At 35.0% G+C, this 12,571-nt stretch overlaps 1 protein-coding gene across 1 annotated transcript in view; it reads right to left on the reverse strand.

The window, feature by feature from the left end:
* LOC137655236 (glutamate receptor ionotropic, kainate 2-like) overlaps positions 1 to 12,571 on the reverse strand; it is a 240,098-nt gene that overhangs the window by 61,050 nt on the left and 166,477 nt on the right. Inside the window, exons 5-7 of the mRNA XM_068389123.1 lie at positions 7,597 to 7,706; positions 7,175 to 7,348; positions 2,469 to 2,683 (exon numbers count right to left, since the gene is read on the reverse strand). Of these exons, the coding sequence (XP_068245224.1) occupies positions 2,469 to 2,683; positions 7,175 to 7,348; positions 7,597 to 7,706 (499 nt within the window). The remainder of the gene's footprint in view (positions 1 to 2,468; positions 2,684 to 7,174; positions 7,349 to 7,596; positions 7,707 to 12,571) is intronic.

The raw sequence follows: 12,571 nt of genomic DNA on the forward strand, positions 1-12,571 counted from the left end.
CGCCATGACGATATCAGCTGATCGGTTTCATTTAACTTTTTCCCATTTGCTCCTCGAACTACGATATCCTAGTGTGACACTACAATACTTTCACTCGCTATCAACAGCTGGAGGTTGGCGAAGACATCGGACAAGAAATGACTATTGTGATTCCACCATTACATGTACATGACTCCTATTAGATGGACTTCCTGGCCATCTTCGATGTCGACTTCTACTTGTTCTTAAGAAGATGCATCAAAGACTTAGTAAAGATGAAACAATGGAAGAGGCAAAACTTGAAGTTCGCCTGATCCAGAGTCGTGCAGACCAATGACAATGCTCTTCTGGATAAAGATGCAACAACAGCAATACCAGGTTGATATGTTTCTGAGCATCTTCCAGGATCGGCAGACATGGAAGGAAAGAAGAAGATTGGCGCCCCTTCCCTTCACACTCTGAAGCGGCAGAATTCTTCTTCAGACAGAACACCAACGATGTCAAAGGAAAACCAACTTCCTTATCATCACATTGCTGTTGTGGTTGTAAAGCCATACATACGAGGAATAGAACAATGATGAATATGCTGCCCGGCAGGAACAAGTATGTTGGATAATGGAAGGTAGCACAAAAAAACTGCAACACAATTATAATTATCAGGAAACACTACATATCCTTAGCTTCTCCCATTTATATCCTTCAAACACAACTGTCTACAAGAACCTTTATTCAATCTCAAAGAAATAGCAAAAGAATAAAAAAGCTAGATGCGAAGGACAAGATGTACGTTTATACTAGCCGGTGGCCCGAATTATAGTGAAGTTTTGTTCAGTCACTTTTGTTACCTATCGGGTAGGTGGGCCCTACCTGCTATACCTAGCGGATGGGAGAGTCCTACCTGCTATACCTGGCGGATGGGAGAGTCCTACCTGCTATACCTGGCGGATAGGAGAGACCTACCTGCCATTTGCCAACTATTACTACTACCACCTCGTTTAGAAGTTTAAACGGCCATTCCAGCTTCATTAAAATCATAGTCCTATTAAAGGACCAAGGTTTGTATTATGTGTAGGAATAAATTGATATCTAGTCAAAAAAATAAATTTAAGATGTCATAATTCTTTATATACAGTTTTCTGCAGATGGGTTGATAAAAAAGTATTCAACAATAATTTGATTTCAACCATTCTTTCTAATCAAAACTGCTTTATTAAGAATAGTGCACAGGTTTATCTACACCTGCAAATCACGCAAACGTGTATTTTTATAGTTTATATTTGAAATATATATTTTAACGTTATTATTTTAATTGTTCATCACTTCTAATATCGTTTATTAATTTCCTTATTTCCTTTCCTCACTGGTCTATTTTTCCCTGTTGGAGCCCCTGGCCTTCTAGCATCTTGCTTTTCCAACTATGGTTGTAGATTAGCTAATCATACATACATATACCAAGGCACTTCCCCCAATTTTGGGGGGTAGCCGACGTCAACAAATAAAACAAAACAAAAAGGGGACCTCTACTCTCTACGTTCCTCCCAGCCTGACAAGGGACTCAACCAAGTTCAGCTGGTACTGCTAGGGTGCCACAGCTTACCCTCCCCCGTTATCCACCACAGATGAAGCTTCATAATGCTGAGTCCCCTACTGATGCTACCTCCGCGGTCATCTAAGGCACCGGAGGAAGCAGAAGGGCCTACCGGAACTGCATCACAATCGCTCGCCATTCATTCCTATTTCTAGCACGCTCTCTTGCCTCTCTCACATCTATCCTCCTATTACCCAGAGCTTTCTTCACTCCATCCATCCACCCAAACCTTGGCCTTCCTCTTGTACTTCTCCCATCAACTCTTGCATTCATCACCTTCTTTAGCAGACAGCCATTTTCCATTCTCTCAACATGGCCAAACCACCTCAACACATTCATATCCACTCTAGCTGCTAACTAATTTCTTACACCTGTTCTCACTCTCACCACTTCGTTCCTAACCCTATCTACTCGAGATACACCAGCCATACTCCTTAGACACTTCATCTCAAACACATTCAATTTCTGTCTCTCCATCACTTTCATTCCCCACAACTCCGATCCATACATCACAGTTGGTACAATCACTTTCTCATATAGAACTCTCTTTACATTCATGCCCAACCCTTTATTTTTTACTACTCCCTTAACTGCCCCCAACATTTTGCAACCTTCATTCACTCTCTGACGTACATCTGCTTCCACTCCACCATTTGCTGCAACAACAGACCCCAAGTACTTAAACTGATCCACCTCCTCAAGTAACTCTCTATTCAACCTTGCACCACCTTCCCTTCTCGTACATCTCATAACCTTACTCTTACCCACATTAACTCTCAACTTCCTTCTCTCACACACCCTTCCAAATTCTGTCACTAGTCGGTCAAGCTAGCTAATAATAATAATAATAATAATAATAATAATAATAATAATAATAATAATAATAAGAGTATTACTGTACCTTGATATGCTAGAGCTCCAATAGTCAGGAGGTAAGCATCTTTAAGTGTAACATTTTCAGTTTCCAAAGGTGAAAGATGAGCACAAATATACAGACAGAGGGGAACCAAGAAAGTGAAGGTTATGGTAGCAGTCCAAGATGCTGGCATTAATTCGCTTGTAAAACTGGTCCAAGTTTCATCCATTAATCCTGGCCGCTGGATTATCAATTGATATCTGAAAAATAAATCAGAAAAATTACATTACAGGTAATTAACTGAATCAAACTTTGAATAACCAGAAACAGCAGCAACAGAGTTGTAAGGTCAGGATAATTTTTTCTTAAAATGACTTTGACATAACCTGAATAACAATTTTGGTGAAATGCAAACTGATTAATACATTAATTTACTGGATACTTCCAGGTATTTCAGGGATATTTAAAGGTTATTATGATAGAAATGAATTGTGTTGAAGTACTGTATGTAGGCTGGAGACTGTCTGATTTAGAGTAAAATTTGACGAGACAATTCTCATGAATTTTATGATGCGGGAGGCCAGCAAAAATATTAGTGAATGTAGGTGTGGAATTGTTGTAAAAGGGATGTAGAATGGTTGATAATTGTAAATGATACTGAACCAATTGGGGAAACTGAAAAGGAAGACACTGATAAAAGAGTTTGATGATGTTTTAAAGAAGAGAAAATTCAGAGTAAAAAAGAAAAGTGTAAGGTAATAAGAGCAGATGGGAACTAGGAAGGAATAATGGATGTTTGTATGGATGGTGGAAGAAGGGACTTCTAGTCAGCCCGCGCTTTACGCAAGTTTATACTTGGCAATCTCACTAGATTGCTAGAGAATCGTTGTATCTACTATATAAAAAATCAAATACTTGCAGTTTCTTGATAATTATCATCGGGTCGGTGTTTTCAAGCCAACCGCACAAAGCAGAACAGCCAAACTCTACAGCTAACACATGTAAACTATTCAGTGATAAGCCCTTTGTAAAGGAATTCTGATGCAATATATCTAATGTATAATGCTGAAGAAAAATATAAATATGCAATACTGTAAATGAGAAGATTCTCTCTCTCTCTCTCTCTCTCTCTCTCTCTCTCTCTCTCTCTCTCTCTCTCTCTCTCTCTCTCTCTCTCTCTCTCTCTCTGATATATATATATATATATATATATATATATATATATATATATATATATATATATATATATATATGAAAAAATTAAAAAGTTTTGAAATGGGATTATTTCTATTTAATTATGTATGCTTCATTAATTTTCTATTAGAAGATTTGTTATTTCAATGAAGAAAAATACAGAAATTAGAATTAATATAAAATTATCAATAACTTCTTTATTTGATAACGAAGAAATAAGAGAAAAAAAATCAATTAAACCTTTTTAACCCTCTTGTGATCTGATAACGCAGTGATGCGTAAGTAATCCGATGACGCGAATTGCCTCGTCATAAGTGACTTATTTTCGGGGGGAAGGGGGGGGGGGGAATTCGGTGTAAATACGCACGTTACTCAAGAAATACGAAACACACACCATAAGATGGCAGATGGTTTAGGGCTATCTGGAGCCTAAATGAAAGCGGGTAGTAGGAGATCATGCGCGACAGGCCTATTATTATTATTATTATTATTATTATTATTATTATTATTATTATTATTACTAGCAAAGCTACAACCCTAGTTGGAAAAGCAAGATACTATAAGCCCAAGGGCTCCAACAGGGTAAAATAGCCCAGTGAGGAAAGGAAATAAGGAAATAAATAAATGACAATAGATTAACAATATATCATTCTAAAAACAGTAACAGCGTCAAAACAGATATGTCCTGTACAAACTATTAACAACGTCAAAAACAGATATGTCATATAAACTATAAAAAGACTTATGTCAGCCTGGTCAACATAAAAACATTTGCTCCAACTTTGAACTTTTGAAGTTCTACTCATTCAACTACCCGATTGGTAACAGCTGGAATAAAACTTCTAGAATACTGTGTAGTATTGAGACTCATGATGGAAAAGGCCTGGCTATTAGAATTAACTGCCTGCCTAGTATTACGAACAGGATGGAATTGTCCAGGAAGATCTGAATGTAAAGGATGGTCAGTTATGAAAAATCTTATGCAACATGCATAATGAACTAATTGAACGACGGTGCCAAAGATTAATATCTAGATCAGGAATAAGAAATTTAATAGACCGTAAGTTTCTGTCCAACAAATTAAGATGAGAATCAGCAGCTGAACACTAGACAGGAGAACAATACTCAAAACAAAGTAGAATGAAAGAATTAAAACACTTCTTCAGAATAGATTGATCACCGAAAATCTTGTAAGACTTTCTCAATAAGCCTATTTTTTGTGCAATTGAAGAAGACACAGACCTAATGTGTTTCTCGAAAGTAAATTTGCTGTCAAGAATCACACCTAAAATTTTAAAAGAGTCATACAAATTTGAAGAAACATTATCAATACTGAGAACCGGATGCTGAGGAGCCACCATCCTTGACCTACTTACAATCATACTTTGAGTTTTGTTAGGATTCAACTTCATACCCCATAATTTGCACCATGCACTAATTTTAGCTAAATCTCTATCAAGGGATTCACCAACCCCAGATCTACATTCAGGGGATGGAATTGATGCAAAGAGAGTAGCATCATCTGCATATGCAACAAGCTTATTTTCTAGGCCAAACCACATGTCATGTGTATATAGTATGAAAAGTAATGAGCCAAGAACGCTACCCTGTGGAACACCGGATATCACATTCCTATACTCACTATGGTGCCTATCAACAACAACTCTTTGAGATCTATTACTTTAGAAATCAATAATAATGCTAAGAAACGACCCACCCACTCCCAACTGTTTAAGTTTGAAAACAAGGGCCTCATGATTAACACGGTCAAAGGCAGCATCTTCAATGAGACCTATTTTTACGATGCATTTTTTTGCATCTTGCTTTGCCGTAATATTTCCTGAATTTATAGTTAATTTTATTTCAACTGCGTTATAAATGATTAGAAGACATTGCACAGTAAATATTAAGACGAGAAAAGAAGTTAATTTCGTGAGGTCTGTGGGAAAATTACCCCATTTTCCTGGTCTGTGTGTCTCACGTGACCTACTTTTGCATTTGATATTGCATATACAGGCTTATATTCTGTGCTTATATATATTTTTATTTTGTTTGCTGGCATGCACAGCCCTTGCAAGAACTCTGATAGTGAATAATTTTTTGTTTTATGGGGGAAAAACTATTTTTCGTGTGATTTATTCCCCACCGATTTACGCCGTGGCGGAAAACTTTTTCTGGGCGGTTTGTGCAATATACATGTGCCATACATAATTAGAAAGCCCATTCTTTGTTTTTTTATACCGTATACGAAAACAAAGTATTAATGCTTCTATACATTAAAAGTTATCACAAAAATACCTACAACAAAATTGCAATACTTCCTCCGTCTTCTAATGGCAACTGCTCAAAATTTTTCCAAAAATACATATACATTTATTTATTCATTTTATTGCAAATTTGGTCGACTTTATAAGGATGTCTTTAACTTTTCCTTATGTATATTTGTTACATCGTAATAATGAAAAAGGTCAACATAAGTTGGTCCGAAAAAAAAAAAAGATCTAATTCATTTACACCTCGCTAATACATTTATTCGACAAAGGCTGCATTCACGTGAAAGATCTATTTCTAAAAATTTTGCTCATTAAAAACCATCCTAAAACATAATTAATGTATTTTTCAAGGATTGCTGAAAAAAAAATTAAAATTCACGTTGAACACGCATTTTTTAAAAATTATTTTTTAGCATTACAGTTATGTTTTTCTTTTTACATTAGTACAAACCAGAAGAAGCCTTAACATTTTATAGTTTGGGCCTACAAATTTTTAAAAATATATTTTGTTCGCAAACGTCATTTTTCAGTGAACTTTGACCCCGACTTATGTAAGGGATAAGGTCAAAGGTAAAATGACATGAAATTTGTTTAAATATAATCATCTCAAGTTTTGGTATTGTGTGCTGTAAGTGTAGCGTTCAGCACTTAAAACAGATGTTAGCACCTTCCTGTAAATCACTCAAAGCTATAGACCACTATGAACCTTTTTCCTTCCTGATCTCGTTATAAATAATTAAAAATTGAAGAGGACTGAAAATTATGGTGGGATATATTTATTGTTCTCATCTTATGCTATATCTAAAGAGATTTATTTCAATGAAAAATAAAAATTTTCCATTAAGAAATAAGAGAGAGAGGAAAAAAATTCTTTATGGAACAAACAAAATGACACTGTAATGTACTGTGTATCTGCTACGAGTATTACAGCCAGGTGTTAAGCAAGGGGGTTTAATCAAACCTCCTTGGTATTAAGATATCCAATGTAGAATTTTATTTCCTATGTAGAATATAAATTCTACTTCATGACTTAAATGTGGTGTCGTTTTTAATCTACATACTATTTAAACTAAAATGCTTTTATTGATTTACTTTGCAGGAAGGAATCGATTATTATTAAAAGGAAATAACAAACTGAAAATAATGTAGATTAAAACAATGAAAAGAGATGTAAATTTACATTTATGTAACAAGGAATTTTACTGTGAGAGAGAGAGAGAGAGAGAGAGAGAGAGAGAGAGAGAGAGAGAGAGAGAGAGAGAGAGACGAAATTTGAATACTCACCCAACTTCTCTCAAACTTAACGGAAAATCTAGAACTTCTCTCCTGACATCAGAATGATCAAGTGCCGTAACCACAACATCAGCTCTATCATCCAGCACTTCCTTGACTAGTCCACTCCAAACTTCACCAGATTTAGTCCCAAATTTTCCATCGGGTGGCATGTAGCATTTGTACCTGAAATCAAATGCAATACAGTTCTGGATATTCCCAAACAGTGGTAAAAATACAGAACGTTGATTAAGGTTTATATCTGTGGTTTAGGGACACGTGGAGCCTAACATGACAAAATACTTTAGTCTATTCGTAAGTAGAGATAAAAATTTATTGACTAATCTTAAAAGGCCTATCAACATGTAGACCTTTTGATTCATTTAAAATTAGTTTTCAATTATAAAAACCAAAAACATATTTTATTAACTTACGTGAAACCAAGAAATTCTTGCAAAGTGTGCCATACATCCCCAGCATAGCCACCAATAATTTGAACATTTAATAGCTCATCTTGGTTGCTCAAGTGTATGAAAGGTAATTGCTGTAAAAAAAAAATCAATACATTAAAAATAAGCATATAGAAAGGGAAAAAACAGATTGATTTTATCTTGGTGAAAAGTACGGACACTATCAAAGAAAATGACTACCTGTACAGCATACCCAAATACTTGGAGAGGTTCGGTTAACTCAGCATAGATTGCTGCAAGTTAATCTATTAGCGATGGACAGGAATAAGATATAAGAACTAGTCAAAATAAAAACCTCGAAACAGAAAAATGAGACAGTAAAGACAATAACAAAATTAGTCTGCAAATAATACATCAAAAGCTGGTTAATGGATAACACTAAGAAATGATAAAAAGAGTTCAAAATAATTATGTATGGTGGCATCAATAAAGGATTACCATAAAACATGCACAGGATGGTCTTTAGATGTAAATAAAACAAGTGATGAGAAGAATAAAGCCTTCAAATTATGACAGACGATAACAGGCAGGGAAGAGACTACAAGGCGAGTGGTAAGGGCTAAGAAAACATCTGTCTAAACACAGAGGCAAAATATATAGAAGATAAAATAGTGAAACTAAAGTTGAAAATAAAGATACAAGAATGATGCAGCATTTTGAAAGTAGTATGAGACAGACACTAAATATTAATGGGAAGAACCTGGCATAATAAGGAGGCCAATTGAGAAAATAAACGATGAAAAAGCTAAAAGGGCCCTAGGAATGAGGAAAAAACCGCTAGGACCATTCAGAATAACAGGTGACTTAACAAAAGAAACAGAACATGTCATCAATGAGCTTTCTAAAGTATATAAAACACTGTTAGAATAAAAAAAAACAGCATCAGAGGAGTGTTTAAAGTCTTAAAATAATAGCATACCAAGGTGAAAGGAATACACTGCAATAGGGAGACTACAGAGGAATAAAATTTCTTATGAATGCTATAAAAATATTAGAAAACTGATATGGGAATGACTAAGAAAAATTGTCAAAATTCATATGCACCATAATGACTTGCTGCTAGAGAGATCTACATCATCTTTATAATGACATTGGAAAAATAAGAAGTGGAAAAGATTATACCAAATACACAGAACTTAAAATGGTATTTGACAAAGGCAAGGGATACCATAACTAGATTTACAGTACACTTAGAGGTGACGGGAACCCTGATGCGGTAGACAGGTAGCTCATATAAGAGGTAGAGAATTTCTGTTACCTTTGTCACGTTCTACTATTGTACACGGCGTAGATTATGCAAATCTACTCAAAAAAGTTTACCAAACAATAGCAGAACATTAACAGCTAATGAAAATGATACCCAGCATACATAACATGTATCTATATTTAAGATTTAAGAGAAGTATTTACAGTATTATACAAGGTCCACAAAATACTCACAGCACACCAAACTAAACAATAATATACGTAAGTTCTTATGAAGAAGTAGATCTTGAGTTGACTTCATAAACTTCTATGCAGCGAGGGACAGATGTTGCTGCTTAATTTTAGATATACAAGTTGAAATGCAGGAACACAACTTCTAATGAGGAATGTTCAAACTTTTTTGTCTTCTTCAAGATATTACAGCGTTGCAATTCAATAACAAATTCCAGGTCACAGCAGGTGTATCTGAAATGTCTCCACTCGGGAATAGTGTTCAGTCAGGTTTGACTTCCCGGGACCAGAGCCAATACTTCGTCTTGAAAGACGAAGCCCGGGACTAACATAACGCAATATGACGCCATGTCCTGGACTCTCTCGAATCATAATGTAGATCTCACGCCAGTCAGATAGCTGGCGACGAAGTAGTTACTATTCTAGAACTTCCGTTCCAGAACACAACGATATTTTCAAGTCTCAAATGATTATATTTTTACATTAACATGCAGAAAAATATTAATTGATTTATTTTTACATTATAAATAAAAAAATGAATTGTTTTCACGAGTTTTACAATACAATATACATAAATTTTACATACATACAACACCTTAAAGATACTATACACTGAACTATGATGCACAAGTTGAGAGACCAGTAACAGTGACTGTACCAAGGATGAAATGGAGGATAGTTAACCTGCTGGCATATAAAAAAATGTCTCACTAGTAGAAATCAAAGTACATAATGCCTGTACTACTCTTTTGTACCAAACACAAAGACAATGTAAAAGAAATGCAAGAAATTAAAAATATATAGGATCACTCCCTATTAAGATTCATACCCAGAGTACAGTGGAAAGAACCGAGTGATGGAGAGATATGGCGTCCATAAGCTGGGTAGGAAACCCATAATCATTAAACATGATGCCAATCTTAGGGTAATGGAATTTTTGGTGTATTATGGAACAAGTAGCATGCTTTTCGAAAGTCTTATTATGAATATGGATGCCATGAGATTCAAGTCATAAATGTGTTGGTCTGGTACTGTTATAAACACACATTATGGTTCCAATCAAATGTCTCTTCAATGTGCTATGTATTTTCAGACTTGCAGGTTACTTCTTCTGAATAAGCCTAAGTAAGTAAGTAACTTTTAAAACAGTTTATTAGCAGCTCCATCACAGGAGTATATATGGTTTGGTCGGATGACCATTCCGTATGACATGTTGACAAGAACTAACAAAAATATATTGTCTGATGAATTGATAACGTATACTTACCGGTAGTTATCTCAGCATTTATGTAAATATGTAAACACAACATTAATACAGGAAGCTATCTAGATCCGGTGAGACACAACTCTTCTCACGGTTGTATTGTGTTTACTCTTCATGAAAAATGTTACATTGCCAAGGTTTTTCTTTTGCATCCTGTTTATGACTGACATGACGTTTCTCACACTCCTCATATCTTCTCCATTGACCTCTTGGGTCATGGATTAAATTATGTAATTATAAACATTACAAATGTACGTTGCAGATATAACTTTTAATTAGTGGTCTACCTATCAAAAAAAAAAAAAGTAATAAAATAAAAAAATAGTACGCCCTATGCCGTCATCGGTTCCAGGTGATGCTGCAAGTCATTTTTTATGTGAGTCAGAAATACTCCCATAAAGTGTTGTATATATTCCTATTATGGCGCAATATATAACGAAGATTTTACAACCTGCCAAATGTATCCATAATCACCTAAAACTGTCATTGTTCCTTTAAATGTAGTTTTCAAATACAATAACGACGTAATTATTTCTCAGTGTGCATAAAGTCATAGAAATAAAATATAAAATATATATATATACAGTATATGAAAGACATACCTTACATAAATTGGATATTTAAAATCTATGGCTATTATTTTCATACAGTGTGCAAAATTCAAGTATTTTCATAAAAAGCTAAATACATTATCATAAAATGCAATATTAACAAATTAACATTAGTTACTTTACCTTAAGCTTGGTATCTCTTTGGCTTTCCGTACATGAAAAAATGTGTCGTTGTTAGTGATGAGGCGTTGGAGTGCGATGACATGGAGGTGTGGGTGATGGTGGTGAAGTGACTTTCATTAGAGGTTTTTATGCTGTGACACCTGATGTCTATTGTTGCAGTTCTTTGGCATTATATTCAGGAGAAATCTCTAATTATTTCTTATTCTTGACTAGCATCTCAAGTTTATTAAATAAAGTCCTCCCTCTTATCATTGGAAATTGTCCTAAATGAAAGGAAATCATCTTCAACATCAGTCAAAATGCTTTAAAAATGCTCAGCTATAGAATCCTGGGACTCATTACTTGCCATACACGTGGGTAAATGATAAAAAGTACAATAAATATCTTTATTCTTGAGGTTCCTTGGTTCTGAAATAGGGAAACTTCAAATTTCTCTTGTTCCTGTAACTCCTACAGGTCTTCGTTAGTCAGTGATTACTTGTGGGCCTCAATCAACTCTATCTAAAAGTTATCACTAAAGGATGCCTAATTCTTCAGGACACCCTGTACCAGCGCATCAAAACCTTTTAAATCATGAAATAATTTGAGGACAAAGTTTATTCCATACACCATTATTTACTATTTTGGTCACCTCATTCCAAGGTGCATTGACGTTTAATATTGCCTGATAAAAATTGTAAGCCTTCCAAAACACCCAAATGATCATGCAGCTCTTTAACATTGTAGCATTAACTGCAAGTTACATAATTAGATAATACCAATCAAAGGAAGCGATAATGCCTTAGTCCATGGGTCAAAACAAAAATGTAATATTCGGTGGCAAGAAAACGACAGTCTCATTTGGGATTGTCATTCAGGTGTGGAATATCCAGATGCATTATCAAGGATTAACAGAACTTAAAAAGAGGATTTTTTTTGCCATGAATTATTCCTCGACAGGTGGTTTAAAATAGCCAAATAAACATTCTTCAAAATAGAAGATGGTGCTCCATGCCTTATGATTGGCCACCTAAAGGAGAGAATGCATCAACTTAGGGATATTTTTGAGTGGCCCGGGGTCATGGCAAGTCATGGGTGGTTTAGTAAACCACCCATGACTTGCAGAAAGTGAGGTGTCCCTATCTCCTGGATATCATTTACGTAGATCTTTAAACAAAGACTTGCCCTTTAACATACGACGGTGAAAACCGTCATCTAAGATAAGCCTAAGCCATATTATTATTATTATGATGATGATGATGATGATTATTACTATTATTATTATTACTAGCGGAACCCGTGTAAATTACACAAAATGATATTTTCAATACTAATTATCTTGTTCCTAACCTATACATGTTTGAATAAAATGTGATAAGATTTGACTTGTATATTTATTTTAAAAAATTAGCAGCATATGAAACAATTTACAAAACTTAGTTCCTCCTCTCTGGCCATGAGTAGAATTATTCCGAGGACAAATTTTCACTCTTACACTGTTCATAGACCTTGCTCTTGAGAAGGC

Source organism: Palaemon carinicauda, chromosome 1 (genome assembly GCF_036898095.1).
Source record: "Palaemon carinicauda isolate YSFRI2023 chromosome 1, ASM3689809v2, whole genome shotgun sequence".
In the NCBI taxonomy this organism is placed as follows: Eukaryota; Metazoa; Arthropoda; class Malacostraca; order Decapoda; family Palaemonidae; genus Palaemon; species Palaemon carinicauda.